At 51.1% G+C, this 19,710-nt stretch overlaps 1 protein-coding gene and 1 long non-coding RNA gene across 7 annotated transcripts in view; one reads left to right on the top strand and one right to left on the bottom strand.

Annotated features, from left to right (window-relative positions):
* The window catches only part of LOC134948521 (uncharacterized), a 63,458-nt gene extending 58,425 nt beyond the window's left edge, over positions 1-5,033 (bottom strand). For both annotated transcript variants that reach the window (XR_010182967.1, XR_010182966.1), the window contains exon 1: positions 4,741-5,033. This is a non-coding gene — a long non-coding RNA (uncharacterized LOC134948521). The remainder of the gene's footprint in view (positions 1-4,740) is intronic.
* Positions 1-19,710, top strand: part of FOXP3 (forkhead box P3) — a 134,221-nt gene that overhangs the window by 97,197 nt on the left and 17,314 nt on the right. For all 5 annotated transcript variants that reach the window (XM_063936546.1, XM_063936542.1, XM_063936545.1 and 2 more), the window contains 2 exons: positions 2,617-2,691; positions 2,773-2,935. In XM_063936546.1, coding sequence (XP_063792616.1) covers positions 2,617-2,691; positions 2,773-2,935 — 238 coding nt within the window. The remainder of the gene's footprint in view (positions 1-2,616; positions 2,692-2,772; positions 2,936-19,710) is intronic.

The raw sequence follows: 19,710 nt of genomic DNA, 5'->3' as shown, positions 1-19,710 counted from the left end.
CGGAGTGCTCACCTTCTCGAGGGCCGCAGATTCGGCATTCAGGACTGGGTCCTGGTGACCACGGATGCAAGCCTCCGAGGGTGGGGGGCAGTTACACAGGGAAGAAAATTCCAAGGTTTGTGGTCAAGCCAACAGACTTGCCTTCACATCAATATCCTGGAACTAAGGGCCATATACAACGCCCTAAGTCAAGAAGCGGAGTTCCCGCTTCGCGACCAACCGGTTTTGATCCAGTCAGACCGCAGGGGCTCATGTAAACCGCCAGGGCGGCACAAGGAGCAGGGTGGCAAGGGTAGAAGCCACCAGAATTCTTCGCTGGGCGGAGAATCAAGTAAGCGCACTGTCAGCAGTGTTCATTCCGGGAGTGGACACGATCTCCACCCGGGAAAGTGGTGACTTCATCAGGAAGTCTTCACGCAGTTTTGCAAATTGATGAAAACTGCCTCAGGTGGACTACATGGCGTCCCACCTCAATAAAAAGATAAAAAAGGTTTTACGCTGGGTCAAGGGACTCTCAGGCGATAGCTGTGGTCGCACTAGTAACACCGTGGGTGTTCCAGTCGGTCTATATATTCCCTCCTCTTCCTCTCAGACCCAAGAACTGAGAATTGTAATAAACGGAGGAGTGTGAACAATATTCTTTGCTCCGGATTGGCCAAGAAGGACTCGGTACCCGGAACTGCAAGAAATGCTCTCAGAGGACCCATGGCCTCTGCTTCTCAGTCAGGACATGTTGCAACAGGGACCCTGTCTGATCCAAGACTTAACGCGGCTGCGTTGGACGGCATGGCGGTTGAACGCCGGATCCTAGCGGAAAAGGGCATTCCGGATGCAGTTATTCCTACGCTGATAAAGGCTAGGAAAGACGTGACAGCAAGACTTTTTCACTGTATATGGCGAAAATAGGTTGCTTGGTGTGTGGCCGGGAAGGCCCTACAGAGGAATTCCAGGGGGGTCGATTCCTGCACTTCCTACAGTCAGGAGTGACTATGGGCCTAAAATTAGGATCCATAAAGGCCAAGATTTCGGCCCTATCCCTTTTTCTCTCAAAAAGAACTGGCTTCACTGCCTGAAGTTCGGACGTTGTTACAGGGGTGCTGCATATTCAGCCCCTTTTGTGCCTCCAGTGGCACCTTGGGATCTTAACGTGTGTTGGATTCCTAAAATCCCGCTGGTCTGAGCCACTTAAGACCGTGGAGCTAAAATATCTCACGTGGAAAGTGGTCATGCTTTTGGCCTTAGCTTGGACTAGGCGTGTGTCAGAATTGGCGGCTTTGTCATGTAAAAGCCCATATCTGATCTTCCATATGGAAAGGGCAGAATGGAGGACTCGTCCCCAATTTCTCCCTAAGGTGGTATCATCGTTTCATTTGAACCAACCTATTGTGGTGCCTGCGGCTACTAGGGACTTGGAGGATTCCAAGTTGCTGGACGTAGTCCGGGCCCTGAAACTTTATGTTTCCAGGACGGCTAGAGTCAGAAAAACTGACTCGCTATTTATCCTGCATGCACCCAACAAGCTGGGTGCTCCTGCTTCAAAGCAGACTATTGCTCGCTGGATCTGTAGCACGATTCAGCTTGCATATTCTGCGGCTGGACTGCCACATCCTAAATCAGTAAAAGCCCATTCCACGAGGAAGGTGGGCTCTTCTTAGGCGGCTGCCGAGGGGTCTCGGCTTTACAACTTGCCGAGCTGCTACTTGGTCGGGTTCAAACACTTTTGCAAAATTCTACAAGTTTGATACCCTGGCTGAGGAGGACCTTGAGTTTGCTCATTCGGTGCTGCAGAGTCATCCGCACTCTCCCGCCTGTTTGGGAGCTTTGGTATAATCCCCATGGTCCTTACGGAGTACCCAGCATCCACTAGGACGTCAGAGAAAATAAGAATTTACTCACCGGTAATTCTATTTCTCGTAGTCCGTAGTGGATGCTGGGAGCCCGTCCCAAGTGCGGACTCTCTGCAATACATGTACATAGTTATTGCTTAACTAAAGGGTTATTGTATGAGCCATCTGTTGAGAGAGGCTCAGTTATTGTTCATACTGTTAACTGGGTATAGTTATCACGAGTTGTACGGTGTGATTGGTGTGGCTGGTATGAGTCTTACCCTGGATTCAAAATCCTTTCCTAGTAATGTCAGCTCTTCCGGGCACAGTTTCCCTAACTGAGGTCTGGAGGAGGGGCATAGAGGGAGGAGCCAGTACACACCAGATATAGTACCTAATCTTTCTTTTAAGAGTGCCCAGTCTCCTGCGGAGCCCGTCTATACCCATGGTCCTTACGGAGTACCCAGCATCCACTACGGACTACGAGAAATAGAATTACCGGTGAGTAAATTCTTATTATTGTGATTCAGTTTAATAAATGCATATATTCTTGCATTATTGAAATTGGAAAGATTAGACAGCGTCATCCACCCGTGAACTTCTCCCCACAGGAAGTGCCAGTGCGCCTTCTATAACCTTCCCTTTTTATCAGAAAGATTAAGTTCCTTCCCCTGGGATCCCCAATAATCCCTCAGTGTTCCATACAAGTACCTGTGACTTGGTTTAGAGACTGAGGAAGCTGAGACCTTCATATTTAATTATGACATTGACCATGTTTGCCTTATTATAGCTTGCCGTAGAGAAATACAGACTGCATGAGATGCAAAGCTTGATGACGGGAAAACTCGGCACAGTCCATAATCCTGTAAGTGAGTGGACACCTCATATGTACTAATCTCTGGTGTCAGTGTTATGTGGTAAACTAACTCCTGAATTGTCATTACAGAAGCAGAGAGAGCGTAGCCTCGTTCTACAACAGTCCCATCATCCCGGAGTCTCTGCTTTGCCGGGCCTCGACCTTTCCGCCCCTCTGCCGAAAGAATTCCCCGATACCGTCCTGGCCCTGAGAAGACACCTCTGGGAGGGCAGCAGCAGCAACATATATGATAGTTTGTGTCTTTATTTACTATACACTTTATTGACGCTGGGTTTGGTGTTAGTGGCTTGGGTGTTGGATGTTGTTTTCTAGAGACATTAAGGCATACTTCCCACTTTTGCAAACTAGTTTCAGGGAGATTCCAGGTGGCAGCAGAACACGCAGCGTGTCTAGGTCCACCTATAAGGGGATTTATTGCCACTCAAGGGTGTGTCCTAATGAAAACTATAGTACTAAAACCAGCCAAAAACAAAAAGAGTAATAATATAGGTACACTAGAGTAATAGTAGGTGCACTATATATTAAGGTAGTGTGTACTGTACACTGGTGAGAAGAGACGGACAAATAGAAAACCTAAAGTATATACACTGGTGTGCGATTGTGTGATATATATATATATATATATATATATATATAGCACCATAATACATTACCTTATATACACAGCCAGAGCCGTAAGTAGACATTTTGGTGCACTGTGCCAGAAACAGAAATGGTGCCCCCCACCCACACGTAAAATAGGGACTGCGCGGCGAAGGCGCGCCCAAAATAATATAGGGGCATGGTTTCATGGGAAAGTGGTATGACCACATAATTCACATTACATTACCCTGCACAGTAGTGTACATTTGTCACATTACATCACGCCAGGTAGCCTCTTACACACATTACGCCAGGTAGCCTACGCCAAGTAGCCTCTTACACACATTACCCCAGGTAGAGTCCCTTATACACACTATGCCAGGTAGAGCCCCTATACCTGAGAGAGACTGTGTGTGTGTGTATATATATATATATATATATAGAAATCCGGAAGAAATTCCACAGAAGGCACCGGGGTACCTTTACGCCAGTCAGGAGAGTGCCAGTCCCATTTGGGATATATATATATATATATATATATATATGTCACACCATGATAGACAGCAGCGCTTCAGCAAGACCCACAGCTCCATGTCTCACCCATCTCTGCGAGCAGCTCTGGGACCCGCTGCTCCATGTCCCCCCATATTACACACAGTAGTACATTACATTACACCCCCCATATTACACACAGTAGCACATTACACTACACCCCCCATATTACACACACAGTAGCACATTACACTACCCCCCCATATTACACACACAGTAGCACATTACACTACACCCCCCATTCTACACACAGCAGCACATTACATTACACCCCCCCATATTACACACAGCAGCACATTACATTACACCCCCCCATATTACACACAGCAGCACATTACATTACACCCCCCCATATTACACACAGCAGCACATTACATTACACCCCCCCATATTACACACCTTAGCACATTACACTATACCCCCCACCATACTATACACAGAAGCACATTACATTACACCCCCCATATTACACACAGCAGCACATTACACTACACCCCCATATTACACACAGTAGCCGATTACACTACACCCCCCATATTACACACAGTAGCACATTACGCTACACCCCCCCATATTACACACAGTAGCACATTACACAACACCCCCCATATTACACACAGTAGCACATTACACTACACCCCCCCATATTACACACACAGTAGCACATTACACAACACCCCCCATATTACACACAGTAGCACATTACACTACACCCCCCATATTACACACACAGTAGCACATTACACAACACCCCCCATATTACACACAGTAGCACATTACACAACACCCCCCATATTACACACAGTAGCACATTACACTACCCCTCCATATTACACACAGCAGCACATTACATTACCCCCCCCCCCCCCTCTCACAATAACCCCCAGCAGACACAATACACACCTGGTTTGTTGCTCCCTCCTGTGAAGAGCAGGGAGTGTGTGGGGAGCACAGGCCAGACACATCCAGGAGCAGGAAGGCTGGGCTGTGTCACGCTGCCTAGTGTATTGTTAGTGTGGTGGGCGGGGCCAGCCACCGCTATGCAGAGCCCTGGCTGCCGGGTCATGTGCTCCCCTGTACACTACAGGTGACTGCTGTGCTCAGTCTTCATATCCTGCTGCAGACTCTGGCAGTCAGAGTCTGCAGCGCACAGAGCTCTCACAGGACACAGTCTGTTCTCCCCTGCTGGCCCCGCCCCCCGCATTTCCGGACTTGCGCATGCGCAGTCCGAATTTACGGGGATGAACTTGAAGACTTGAAAATCGGGAGGGCTGACAAGGTATGCGGGACAGCGGGAGGCTCATGTAAAAATCGGGAGGCTCCCGCTGAATGCGGGAGGGTAGGCAAGCCTGCATTAAGGACCGATTCAGAACCGCATGTAGCAAATAATTCGAACGCAATGACGATAGTTATGTCGATGAGCAATTTTGTGCAAGTGCACCTGTATGAAAACCCCCATGCCGCATGCATTTCACAGCGTGTATGCACATAGGGCTGTTGTGATCGATTCAGACAATGGGGCATATGCATCAGTGCTTGGAGCGAAATAAAGGTTACGGAGATAAAGTACCAACCAATCAGCTCGTAACTGTCATTTTTCAAACATAAGGGCTGATTTATCAATTAGTTTTATCATATGCAACAGGTTTTAAACTTGTTGTGCATTATAAAACACATTGCGAAATCAGCCCCAAAGCCTGTAAGGTGACAGTTGGGAGCTGATTATTTGGCACTTTATCTCTCTCCACTATATCTCTCTCCAAGCGTTGATGAATATGCCCCAGTATCAGAAATGTGGCAGAAAAGTGATGGGCGTTACTGGGCGGTGGCTACCAGTGCATGCAAAAATGGATCATTCTGTGGGCGTATTATGGGAGTGTCGCAGGCGTGGCAATGCAAGCGGCTGCCTTCCCTGACACACAGCTGCAGGCATAGGAGGCCCTGGTCAGACGGAGAAACTGTACCTGACATTGGGTTGCTGCAAGTTTCTATGGTGCGACTGATAGTGGCGTCTAAGGAAGCGCCGGTCGGTATTACAGCGCGTATGGGCGCTAAAGATAGGCATCACAGCCCTTGCACATTTGGACGCACGGATGTACACGGGAAGCAATTTGTAGCAGCATTCATACAAATTCTCAGATAGGCAACCCCCAATAGAAGCTGCTGCTGCACTTAATCAGCCCTTAATAATATTTGTATATCTTAAATGTATATCTTTTTCCAAAATGTATATGTTTTTTAGGCACCTTATACCACATTTCCAACAAAAACCCTGGTCAGACCCTGTTAGTACCCCATTCACACCGCACAAATAACCCGGTATCGACCCAGCATATTGCCGGGTCGACACGGGTCGGCGTGCGGTGTGAAAGGGGCATAGCCGAAATCGCTGGCAATTCAACCTGGGAATAAAGCAGTGTTAGCCCCGGGTTGAATACCGGGTCAGTGGCTGCATAAACGGGCTCCCGGATCCATGCGTCCCGGGACCCGTTTACTACAGCAGGGAGAGGCGGCGCGGATGATCTCATCTCCCAGCGCTGCCTCCACCTACGCCCCTGCCGCCGGCTCTGCCCCCTGCTGCTATGGCAATCCGCCCGGCATATTGCTGGGTCGGGGAAGCCTGCAGCAGCGGCCAATGCCGGATCCCACCCGGGAAGGACCCGTTTCCAATTCCCGGGTGGGATCCGGCATTGGCAGTGTGAAAGGGGTATTACACTGCACCATGGACCCAGGTTATTCCTGGGTTGGCCCCCATAATATACCCATTTCACACTGCCAATGCCGGATCCCACCCGGGAATTGGAAACGGGTCCTTCCCGGGTGGGATGCGGCATTGGCAGCTGCTGCAGGCTTTCCCGACCCAGCAATAAGCCGGGCAGGTTGCCATAGCAGCGGGAAGGGGGGGGGGGGGGTGGAGCCGGCGGCGGCTGCGGGAAGATGAGCTCATCTCCACGTCTCCTCTCGCTATCTAGTAAACGGGTCCTGGGTCGCATCGACCCGGGAGCCCGTTTACGCAGCCACTGACCCGGTATTGAACCCGGGTATAACACTGCTTTATTCCCGGGTTTAATTGCCGGGTCAGGCGACCCGCGATTTCTGCAAATCCCCTTTCACATCGCACGCCGACCCGGCAATATACCGGGTCGATACCGGGTTATTTGTGCAGTATGTAAGGGGTATTATGCTGCACCATGGACCCAGGTTATTCCTGGGTTGGTCCCCATAATATACCCCTTTCACACTGCAAACCCGGGTCCGACCCTTTCACACTACACTTTCAACCCGGGTTGTTGTAGGGTTGGCTCCTTTTAACTCAACCCGGGTCAGCAATTAAAACACCATGGATGTCATTTTAAATGGACTTTTTTTGTCTCACAAAGATGAGGTGTTAGAAGGGGACAAAAGGAGAGGGTGGGGACAGCTCACAGCATTGCAGGAATGATGGCGGACAGAGCTGTTTTTATACACAATTGCATCTTTAACTGTTCCAGTAACTTACCTCGCAACTGTCCCGATTTTTGGGACTGTCCCGCTTTCCCACCTGCGGGCCGCAGTGTCTCGCAGTGGAGGGGGGGGGCAGTTGGGAGGCTCCTCTCACTGCTGCTCAGCGGTGAATAGATGCTGTGCGCATGCGTCTATTCACAGGTGACAGAGAGAGAGGGGGCATGCCAGCAGCTCAGAGAGCTCTGGGCATGCCACCTCAGTGATGGTACAAGTGGGTGTGACTCGCGATCAAGGCTCTGCTGCGAGGCCATGCCCCTTTCATATAGGCCACTCCCCCTTTCCAGGCACGCGCAAAGGTCCCTCTTTGTACTTTTAATAAGTTGGGACGTATGCAGAAAGCTACCTCACCCCTAATTCTTAATAGCTCTAGTTGTTAATGCTCTCTGTTGCTCTCTGTCTTAATGCTCTCCTGTGTAGCAGGGCTCAGGCTGCTGACATCATCAAGGCACACATAGAACAGCCAATCAGCACTTTTACATGAATGCAGGGTTGAATAACCCGGGTTGGCACTTTAGAGTGCACATTGACCCGGATCCAACCTGTGTATAACACTGCTTTTATACCGAGTTGAAATGCAGGGTTACTCGACCGGGATATTCAAAAGTGGTGCTTTTAGACTGCGGTTCGGCACGGCAATATCCTGGGATATATTTGCGGTGTGAAAGGGGTTTAAATTGAACCCGTGTCTTCCCTTTATGACCCTCACAGATACTCCCTTGATGCGGACCATTTCATGCACAGCCAATCAGCAGGTTTTAAGCATAACCCAGGTCAGATAACCCGGGTTGAGCCGTTTACACTGTTATTGCACTTGAGCCCAGGATTTCTATCAGTGGAAACGGCTCAACCCAGGTAGCTTGCAGGGTTGGTCTGGAGAAGGACCTGGGTCGCAGTGCAGTGTAAACGGGGAAGCCGGATCGATGCGACCTTGAACCCATTTGCCGCATCTCCTAGTGCCGACACTGCACAAGTGACCAGTGACGTCACTGACCCAGCAATATGTTGGGTCATGTTGCCAATCTGAAAGGGGTCTCAGCCGGGTCACATCCGGGCTGGAACAGGCTACAAAATTCTAGGTGCAAGCATTATTACCCAGGTCTGACCCTTATAGCTACCAGGGTCCGATTCTCAGGTTTCTTGCCACACTGAGCTACAACCCAGGTTAACCCAGCAATAACCCATTTTTTTGCAGCAATGGAAAAGGGTTATTAGTGATGTCTAATAACGGCTGATAAAGGCTTGCCCGTTACTGGGATTGGAAGCTGAAGAATACTTAGTCCTATTACACTTTCTGTCTTTAAACAATTAATGAATTAATCAGTAGTGGATCTTGCCACGGGCAAGCAGGACTTTTGCCCGGGGCGCCACCTTCCGGAGGGCGCCGGCACCTTCCGGAGGGCGCCGCACCAGGGCAAGATCCGCTGCTGCTGTGCCCCCCCACTGCCCGCTGTGAAGGGAAACTAGACGCTACGCGTCTAGTTTCCCTTCGTGGAGAGGACCTTTACTGTGCGGTGCGTGATGACGTCATCGCGCAACGCACAGCAAAGGTCCTCTCCACGAAGGGAACTAGACGCTACGCGTCTAGTTTCCCTTTGTGGAGAGGACCTTTGCTGTGCGCAATGACGTCATCGCGCACCACACATCATTTCAGCGGCGCTACTACTGTACAGGGGGGCGTAACTGACCATGCCGCCTGTATGAAGCCACGCCCCTATTGCCGCCCGGGGCGCAAAAAGCCCCTGAACCGGCCCTGGAATTAATGATTCTACCTTTATTAGCAAACATGCTCGCTAATACCCCTTTCAGACAGAGAAAACGACCTGGTAATTTCCCGGCACGGAATGGGTCGACCTGGGATTTCTTTCTGTCTGAAAGGGTCAACCTGGGACTGAATTCCTGGGACTTCGACACAGGTTTTTCCCGTCTCTTACATGGGTTGCCGGCTGTCTGAAAGGTTCCAACCTGGGATTTTATAGACGGGTCTCAGTTGACAATGCTTATTGGCTGAGCTGGCGGGGCATTGGCGATTGGCTGAGCAGCAGGGTCTCTCTGATTGGCTGAGTGGGCGTGGCACTGGCGTCTGATGTCACAACTGTGCTGCATGGGAGACGGAGAGAGGCAGCATGGTGCTATTAGAGGGGAAGCACAGTGCAAGCAGCTGCATCAGGCTCTCATTTGCTGTGTGAAACAGGAACTCCGGGCTACTCAGCAGTAACTCGTCGGCCATGGTTAATGCAATGCAGTGAGCAGTCACCACCCACTTTTCATGACCTCATTGCTGTGTGCCATAAAAACAGTCCATTTCTTATGACACACTGTGTATTGCAGGGCCGACGCGGGTTCTTTCTGAAAGGGGTCAACCCAGGAATAAACCGGGTTAAATGTGCTGTGTGAAAGGGGGTTAGGAACTGTGGGCCTAATTCAGACTTGATCGCAATTGTGCGTTTTCGCACAGCAGCCGATCAGGTCTGAACTGTGCATGCACCGGCGCCGCAGTGCATCGGTGCATGCCAGACAGCCGATGACCATCTCAGCGATCGCCTCTGCGGTTTTGGGGGCGCGGTCCAGGCAACACCGGCGTGCCCGGAACGTGCAGGGGGGGGGGGGGCCGCGGCAGCTGCGTGACATCACACACAGCCGCTGCGACACAGACAGCGACGGGTAGCTCCCTGCCAGCGCACAGGAGCTGCGCAGGTATGAAACTACCCGTCAAGCACAAAAGCTTTTGTACTTGTGCGCGGGGGAGTGGGGGGTAGGGCCAGACATGTGAGGCGGACTAGCCCTGTGCTGGGCGTCCCCCCGCATGTCTGAGTAACTGATAGTAGCTATGATCAGGTCTGCATTAGGCCCTGTAACCAATGTTTCTCCCGGTTTCACAAATCCGGGAAAAACCCGGGATTTTGAGATTTTGCTGTCTGAAAGTGGTACAGGTTGAGTATCCCTTATCCAAAACGCTTGGGACCAGTGGTATTTTGGATAACGGATTTTTCCGTATTTTGGAATAATTGCATACCATAATGAGATATCATGGTGATGGGACCTAAATCTAAGCACAGAATGCATTTATGTTTCATATACACCTTATACACACAGCCTGAAGGTAATTTTAGCCAATATTTTTTATAACTTTGTGCATTAAACAAAGTGTGTCTACATTCACACAATTCAATTATGTTTCATATACACCTTGTATACACAGCCTGAAGGTCATTTAATACAATATTATTAATAACTTTGTGTATTAAACAAAGTTTGTGTACACTGAGCCATCAAAAAACAAAGATTTCACTATCTCACTCTCACTCAAAAAAGTCCGTATTTCGGAATATTCCGTATTTCGGAATATATGGATATGGGATACTCAACCTGTATTAGCCAATCCAGGGCCTGCTACACCAAGTGCTGATGTACAGGTGACTCACCAATAGTCTGATATCTGCCCACTTATTTATCTACCACAGCTTTTTGTTGGCACTTTTACTTATTTTATGAAGTTATGACATTTGCAGAATGCCTCATCATGTGTAATTATTTTCTAATGCAATTGAAACTACGGGGGTAATTCCAAGTAGATCGCAGCAGGATTTTTGATAGCAATTGGGCAAAACCATGTGCACTGCAGGGGGGGCAGATATAACATGTGCAGAAAGAGTTAGATTTGGGTGGGGTATATTGTTTCTGTGCAAGGTAAATACTGGCTGCTTTATTTTTACACTGCAAATTAGATTGCAGATTGAATACACCCCACCCAAATCTATCTCTCTCTGCACATGTTAAATCTGCCTCCCCTGCAGTGCACATGGGGGGGTCATTCCGAGTTGTTCGCTCTGTATTTTTTTTGCATCGCAGCGATTTTCCGCTTAGTGCGCATGCGCAATGTCCGCAGTGCGACTGCGCCAAGTAAATTTGCTATGCAGTTAGGAATTTTACTCACGGCTTTTTCATCGTTCTGGTGATCGTAGTGTGATTGACAGGAAGTGGGTGTTACTGGGCGGAAACTGGCCGTTTTATGGGTGTGTGGGAAAAAACGCTACCGTTTCTGGGAAAAACGCGGGAGTGGCTGGAGAAACGGAGGAGTGTCTGGGCGAACGCTGGGTGTGTTTGTGACGTCAAACCAGGAACGACAAGCAGTGAACTGATCGCAGATGCCGAGTAAGTCTGGAGCTACTCAGAAACTGCTAAGAGAGGTGTAATCTCAATATTGCAAATACGTCGTTCGCAATTTTAAGAAGCTAAGATTCACTCCCAGTAGGCGGCGGCTTAGCGTGAGTAAATCTGCTAAAAGCAGCTTGCGAGTGAACAACTCGGAATGAGGGCCATGGTTTTGCCCAATTGCTAACAAAAATCCTGCTGCGATCAACTTGGAATTACCCCCTATATGTACTATTATTAACTAACTGCAAAGCAGCATACATATTCTGTACATCTACAAGGGGGGATTGAAAAGTTTTTGGACTAAGGTACAAGGATTTATTTGGCAGGCTTTCCCTATAAAAATGGCCTTAAAATTGACAGTGTCGTACACAGTAACAGCCTCTCTCTCTCTCCCTCTTACCAGCGCACTATAGTACTTCATTGTAGCCGCCTGAAATTACCTTTCAGGCCATGAAGGCCCGGTGTACAAAATCTTGGGTGTGCAACCCGGCAGTGCAATGTGAATGCTTACCCTTTTTACACTGCCGCAATAACCTGGGTTACTGCCGAGTCTACCTAGGTCGTGGCTCAGCGTAAAAGGGTCTTTGAAAAATAACCCGGTTTAAGGCCCTTATTCAGACCTGGTCACAAGCAGGCGATTTTTGCACTGCTGCGACCATGTAGTCGCCGCCTACAGGGGGAGGGGGTAATCTGTGTGCAGGGGTGTAAACGGATGTGCAGAGGACTGCACAAACAAAAGTTTGTGCAGTTTCTGCACAGCCCAGGATTTACTCAGCCGCTGCGACGATCCGGACCGATGCTGTCGTCAAAAACCCTCCTTCCGAACGGCTGGGCACGCCTGCGTTTTCCCGGACACTCCTTAAAAACGGTCAGTTGCCACCCACAAATGGCCTCTTCCTGTCAATCTTCTTGCGATCGCCGGTGTGATCGCTTTCTTCGTAAAAATCTGTCACTGTCCGGCGATCCCCGTCGCCGGTGGCCGACGCACCTGCGCATTGTGGTGCATACGCATGCGCAGTTCAGACCCGATTGCACCACTGCAAAAAAAGCTAGTGTGCGATCGGGTCTGAATGAGGCCCCAAGAGTGACAAGGAATCCAACCCTGGTAGCTACCAGAGTCAGACCCAGGTAAGGGTGTAATATAAATGGTGCAACCCGGGTTATCCGACCTGGGTTATGCTTAAAACCTGCTGATTGGCGGTGTATGTAGAGGTCCGCCTCAAGGGAGTCTTTGTGAGTGACATGCAGAGCAGACACATGTTCAGTGTTTAAATGGGACTGACCCAGGAATATCATGGGTCCACGGTGCAGTGTAAAGTAAACGTGGTCTAACATGGGTTGGAACTGTGTCTGTAAACCCGAGTACGTCCTGTTTTTTGGTGGAAAAGTGTAGTTTGAATACAGTCATTCAGCTTCCAAATCAAAGGTTGCATGATGATATAGTTAAATAAATTGAAGTATAAAAAAAACATGAATCTAACTGCGGCATATTCACATGTACAAAGAGGTCATCATAGAGATATGGGCCCTCATTCCGAGTTGTTCGCTCGCTAGCTGCTTTTAGCAGCATTGCAAACGCTAGGCCGCCGCCCTCTAAGAGTGTATCTTAGCTTAGCAGAAGTGAGAATGAAAGTTTAGCAGAATTGCTACTAATTAATTCCCTGCAGTTTCTGAGTAGCTCCAGACCGACTCCTAGACTGCGATCATCTCAGTCCGTTTAGTTTCTGGTTTGACGTCACAAACACGCCCTGCGTTCCGCCAGCCACTCCCCCGTTTCTCCAGACACTCCTGCGTTTTTACCTGGCACGCCTGCGTTTTTAAGCACACTCCCTGAAAACGGCCAGTTACCACCCAGAAACACCCACTTCCTGTAAATCACACTACGATCACTCGAGCGAGGAAAAAAGGTTGCTCAAGCTTGTTTAAATGTACAAAGTTTTGTGTGAAAGTACTTAGCGTATGCACGCTGCGTACCATGCGCATTTTTGCCGTTTTTTTTACTTGATCGCTGCACTGCGAAAATCGGCAGCAGCGAACAACTCTGAATGACCACCATGGATCTGAAAACTTGCCTTTCTTTACTTTATATTGTGTTATATGCAGTACAAAATAAGTGTGATAGTATTGTGGGGGGGTTTTGTGTGTTCTAGCTCTGGATAAAGGCATTTGTGTGGAAGATAGTGAGTTTGTTCACACACATCATATTACTGCCATTGGTCCCTTTTACCTCAACCTATTCTCCTCCCCTCTAAACAAATGTGTGACAATAAAGTAAACTGTTTTGCTCCTGCCTACAGTTGGGAACTGTGTGGGTGGAGGGAAGGAAACTGGGGGTGAAGGGAAGGAAACTGGGGGTGGAGGGAAGGGAACTGTAGGTGACTGAAACTGAACTGTAGGTGGAGAGAAGTGAACTGTAGCTGGTAAGAAAGGAATAGTTAGTGAAGGAAAGGGAACTGTAGATGGAGGAATGAGAGCTGTAGGTGGAGAGAAGGTTAACTGTAGGTGGAGGGAAGGGAACTGTAGGTGGATGGAAGAAAACTGTAGGAATGTAAGGATGCCGAAGTGGTATGAAGCCGGCGGCCGTGTAAGTGAATCACTGCTTACCTCCGTCTGCGCGCACACTCCGCCCGCTCAGCGTTGATTTCAGAGGACGCTTCTTCGGGGCCTCCGCCCGGAACTTGCCGGCTAAAGGGGACAAGAAATACTCTCACTGCGGGCCCACTTCTCCCTTTACCTGGGGAATAAGTGGCACACCGGGGGTGGCTGCGTCGTTCACCGATTAGGTGAATGCCGCCGCTGACCGGGGGAAACGGGGGCCAGTGACTTCCCCCGTCCCCCCAACCCGCTGCCCTCTCACATTTCCCCCCCCCCTGTTTCCTTTGTAGACCCTACAAAGATGCGAGCTGCGGCCCACTCGAAGTTTGGGTCCGCGAAGCGGGGGGACGGCACCCCAAGGGTAGTTCGAGTTGAACGCCTGGGCAGGGTTGCTGAGGTGGGGACGGAAACCTCTGGCACAGAAGTCACCAGTTCACCACTCTCGGCTGACTCTCCCGATGGCGGAGGGTCCGGGGCCCCTTCAGGCGGCGGAATCCACCAATCATCCTCCTCCGATCCCGGAGTAGCCCCTGGGACTGTCTCCATGGGGAGCAGGTCCTCAAATAGGCAGGGACGCAGCATGTTCCTATGTAAAGTGCGGGCACGCCCACTCCCGTCTTCCGCCTTTACTTCGTAAACGGGGTTGTCAGGAGACACTCGCCGCTGCACTATGTATGGCATCACCTCCCATCGTTCGCTCAATTTGTTTCCAGGACGTTTCTCTCGGACTAACACTCTTTGTCCCTCCGCGAATGGTCCTCCTAGCGACCTCCCGGGGCTAGGGTGCAGGTTGGACCCGATGTTCCCCGCTGCCACCTCCTGGGCGAACGTCAGTCGGCGTTTCTGCTCCTCAATCCACCCACTGTGCGTCCACTCTTCCTCCTCCGCCGGTAGGGACAGATCGAGGTCCTGTAGGTCTTTCTCTGGTCGGCCGAACAGCAGAAAATAAGGCGAGAACCCCGTGGTCCGGTGTACTCTGTTGTTGTATACCCACACCAACTCCGGAACAAAGTCGGGCCAGCGCCGCTTCTTGTCAGCCTCCAGGACCCTCAGCATTTGTAGCAACGTCCGGTTGAATCGCTCGCAGGCTCCATTCCCCTGGGGGTGGTACGGGGTGGTCCTTGATTTATTCATGCCATAGGTGCGACACAGCCGCTCCATCACCCGACCTTGGAAGCATGCACCTTGATCCGAATGGAGGCGCTCCGGGCAGCCGTACCTTCGGATAAAATGCTCAACAATGGCCTTAGCCGCCGTGTCGGCAGTCTGGTCCATGGTAGGGACAACCACTGTAAATTTGGTGAAATGGTCGGTCATCACGATGGCATACTGGTACCCACGCACCGACTCCCCTATCAAGACATAGTCCACCATGAGAAGCTCCAGGGGTCTGGTGGTCCGAATGGTCTGCACTGGTGCCCGTTGTTCGCCACTTTTGGTAACAGCACACCTCCTACATGTCTGACACACGCTTTCCACCAGGGTCTGTAAACCCGGGAAGAAGTACTGCCGGCGGACCCATTGCAGGGTCTTCTCTGTTCCAAAATGGGCGCCTTCTTCGTGGGCCTCTGTCACCAGACCACGGGCCAACTCTCTGGGGAGAACAACCTGCCACACCTTCCGGAGCTCATGCTCGAGATAAGCCTGGCGGCACAATACCCCTCCTCGTACGGCCAATCGTTCCCACTGACGTACCAGCCTCTTGCCCCACGGGCTAAGCTGCAGCCTCTCCGCGGAGGACGGCCAGTGGTCCCGCTCCTTCCACCCTCGCACACACCGCACCTCCTGGTCTTGCCCTTGTGCTGCAGCCCAGTCCGGCAAGGCCTTCTGTAGTAGGATCCCGCGTGTTGCCTTGGGCCCGGTCGGGCTGGGGGTCATCCTGGTAAGGTCAGGGATCTCCTGACCCTCTCTCTCTTCGTCCGTGGGCCCCGTAGGTAGCCCTACCGGGTAGCGGGACAGGGCGTCTGCATTGGTATTCGCCTTACCCGGCCGGTATCGGATCTTAAAGGAGAACTTGGCCAAGCGTGCTACCCAACGCTGCTCCAGGGCGCCCAACTTAGCTGTATGCAGGTGCGACAGGGGGTTGTTATCCGTGACCACTTCGAAGTCGGTGGCGGTCAGGTACTCTGCAAACTTCTCGGTGACCGCCCAGACGACTGCCAGCAACTCCAGCTTGAACGAGCTGTAGTTGTCAGGGTTCCGCTCCGACTCTCGGAGACTCCGACTCCCATATGCGATAACTCGCTCCTGGCCGTCCTGCAGCTGGGAGAGTACAGCCCCCAGGCCTTGGTGGCTCCTGTCGGTGTACAATATGAATGGCTTGTCAAAGTCAGCATAAGCCAGCACGGGGGCCTGGGTGAGGGCTTGTTTAAGCCCCGTGAAGGCAACCTCCTGTGCTTGGTCCCACGCCACTGCCCGATTCCGCACATCTATGGCAACACCTCGCAACAGTCCATGCAGGGGGCCTGCAATCTTGGCAAAGTCTCGAATGAACCGCCGATAGTAGCCTACTAATCCCAGAAATGCCCTCAACTCCGTCACATTGCCCGGGGTCCTCCATTCCTGGACTGCGGCAATTTTATCGGGGGTGGGCCGCACCCCTTCCTCCGAGACTACATGGCCCAGGTATTCCAAGCTGGACTTCAAGAGGTGGCACTTCCGTGGTTTCAATTTGAGGCCGTATTGTTCCAATCGCTGGAGCACTTGTTCCAACCTATGCAAGTGTTCCTCCAGGGTGGGGGCGAACACTATAATGTCGTCCAAATAGATGAGGATTGCTTCGAAGTTCAAGTCCCCGAGACAGCGCTCCATTAGGCGCTGGAACATGGCCGGTGCATTGGAGAGCCCGAAGGGCATTCGACAGAAATCAAAAAAGCCCCATGGGCGTAACGAATGCCGTCTTCGCCTGATCCTTCTCCGCGACGGGCACCTGCCAGTACCCACTGGCCAGATCCAGCGTGGAGAAGAAGCGCGACTTCCCTAAAGCCGCCAGTGACTCTTCAATGCGGGGTAACGGATAAGCGTCCCGGACGGTGCAGCTGTTCAACCTCCGGTAGTCCACGCAGAATCGGATTGTCCCGTCTTTCTTCTTTACCAGCACGATGGGGGCAGCCCATGGGCTCTTACTTTCCCTGATGACGCCGTTGGCTAACATTTGTTGGATCATGGTCTTGACCTCCTGGTACAGCTTCGGGGGAATCTGCCGATAGCGCTCCCGAGCGGGCAGACTGTCACCGGTGTTGATCTCATGCTCTATCTCGGTCGTGTGACCAAAATCTTCCTCGCTGCGGGAGAACGACTTCTGTCGTGCCCACAACATTTGCTTTACCCGGTCCACCTCTGCTGTACCAAGGCCCTCCAGTGATACATCCATCTGGTTCAGGATCACGTCCCCGTTCCACTCCGCGGTGGGTTCCTGTTTTTCCTCAAGGGCGACGGCCAACGTCCAAGGCTCGCATGCGTCCGGCTTTAAGGTAACCCTAGAGCCGGGTTCAATGCCACCCTCGGGGATAGCCTCTAGATGGGCCAGCACCGTCCTGCCCGGGATCTTAATTGGTGAGTTTCCCAGGTTGCACACCCGTAGGGGTACGGTGCCATTCCGTACGACCGCTACGGTTCTAGCCAGCAGCAACCCGGCCTCCACTTGCCTGAACCAACAAGGTTCTATCACAACTTCCCTTCCTTCTAGCCGCTGCTGCGCACGGACGGGTACTTCCAGGACCACCTCCTGTCTCGCTGGGTTCCTCACCCTTTGGTTATGTCGCGTCTTAATCAGGCCGAGGGGGCGCATGGTTTCCACAGAGGCGGTCTCTTCGTTCCGCTGGACGACTCTCTGGAAAGCTTGCTGCACCGGCTTCTGCACACCCAGATACTTCCAGTACTGGGGGCCCTTATCGTGTACGAGTACTCGATCTAGACTCCGTAGGATGTTCATCCCCAGAATCACCGGCCCATGGTGAAACTCCTCGCCACTCACCACTACGAACCCCTTTTTTCCAAGGGACTGCCCATACACCTCCACCTCAATCCACACGACCCCTGTTACGGGAATGGGAAGGTTGTTTGCGGCCACTATGGTTACCCAATTCCCGACACTGGTGGTCGTGAGAAATCGTCTCATCTTCCCTTTGAACCCGCGCGAACACACGCTTCTTCAGCGTGGTGGTGGTGGCCTTCTCCCCATACACGCCCTTCAAGATGGTGAAGACGTCAGCCAGGCTTTTACGAAGCCGCTCGGGGCGTACTCTCACGGTCTTCCGGGCGTCGCCAGTCAGGACCTTCAACGCCAAATTCACCTGTACCCGTCTCGGAATCTGGTAGAGGTCGATCGTGGTTTCCAACTGCTCGATCCACTCCGTCAAGGGCATATTCTGCCCGTCGAACTTGTCAAGGTGGTTGAGGGCCGCCCCGATGGGTAACCTGTCCCGAGGCGGATCTTTGGTCGCGTCCTTCACCTCCTCGGAGGACTCGTTACCGTCGTCCTCCGGCTTGTCCACTTCCCGATCCATCTTCTCTAAGGATCCTGCCGACTACGCCAAATGTAAGGATGCCGAAGTGGTATGAAGCCGGCGGCCGTGTAAGTGAATCACTGCTTACCTCCGTCTGCGCGCACACTCCGCCCGCTCAGCGTTGATTTCAGAGGACGCTTCTTCGGGGCCTCCGCCCGGAACTTGCCGGCTAAAGGGGACAAGAAATACTCTCACTGCGGGCCCACTTCTCCCTTTACCTGGGGAATAAGTGGCACACCGGGGGTGGCTGCGACGTTCACCGATTAGGTGAATGCCGCCGCTGACCGGGGGAAACGGGGGCCAGTGACTTCCCCCGTCCCCCCAACCCGCTGCCCTCTCACAGGTATAGAGAAGGGAACTGTAGGTATAGAGAAGGTGGAGAGAATGGAGCCATTGGTGAAGAGAAGGGAACTGTAGGTGGAGGGGATGAAACTGTATATAGAGTGAGGGTAACTGTTGGTGAAGAGAAGGGAACTGTTGATGGAGAGAAGGGAACCGTAGGTTGAAGGGAACTGTTGGTGGAGAGAAGGGAACTGTAGGTGGAGGGAAGGGAACTGTAGGTAGAGGGAAGGGAACTGTTGGTGGAGGGAAGGGAACTGTTATTGGATGGAAGGCGCACACACATATAAGACAAGCACACACTTGATAGACAAGAGCGATAATGATGTTTTAGCGTAATTTCTGTTTATATAGAGAACTGTCTTTCTGTACAAATGTATATTGAGATATATTTCTTTGTATTTTCCTTAGATAAAATATATGAAAAAAACTTTCAAAATTTACTTAATGTGCCTTTAAAAGATATGAATCAGTCAATAAAAGTAATAGACCATGGTGTCTGCAGAATGGACTAAACGCTAATGGAGTTTTCTGTGCTGAATGATAATGAGTAACACATTAGACTCTAGACTTAACATTACCCAGTCTATTCCGAAATAAACTGTGTGTGACTAACAAATAAGTATTAGCTGAAGGGATCTCCCTGTAAATGGATTAGTCCTCTGTGAGACCTGCATTAGCATATGCTAATTGTAAGAGCATTCACAAGCCTTTTGGATAAGAAGCAAACCTATCTCGGTTATAAAGACTGCCAATTATCAAACAGAGATAG

This window comes from Pseudophryne corroboree, chromosome 8 (genome assembly GCF_028390025.1).
Source record: "Pseudophryne corroboree isolate aPseCor3 chromosome 8, aPseCor3.hap2, whole genome shotgun sequence".
NCBI lineage: Eukaryota > Metazoa > Chordata > Amphibia > Anura > Myobatrachidae > Pseudophryne > Pseudophryne corroboree.
The sequence above is the reverse complement of the archived record's forward strand: the minus strand, read 5'-3'. Positions and strand labels throughout refer to the sequence as shown.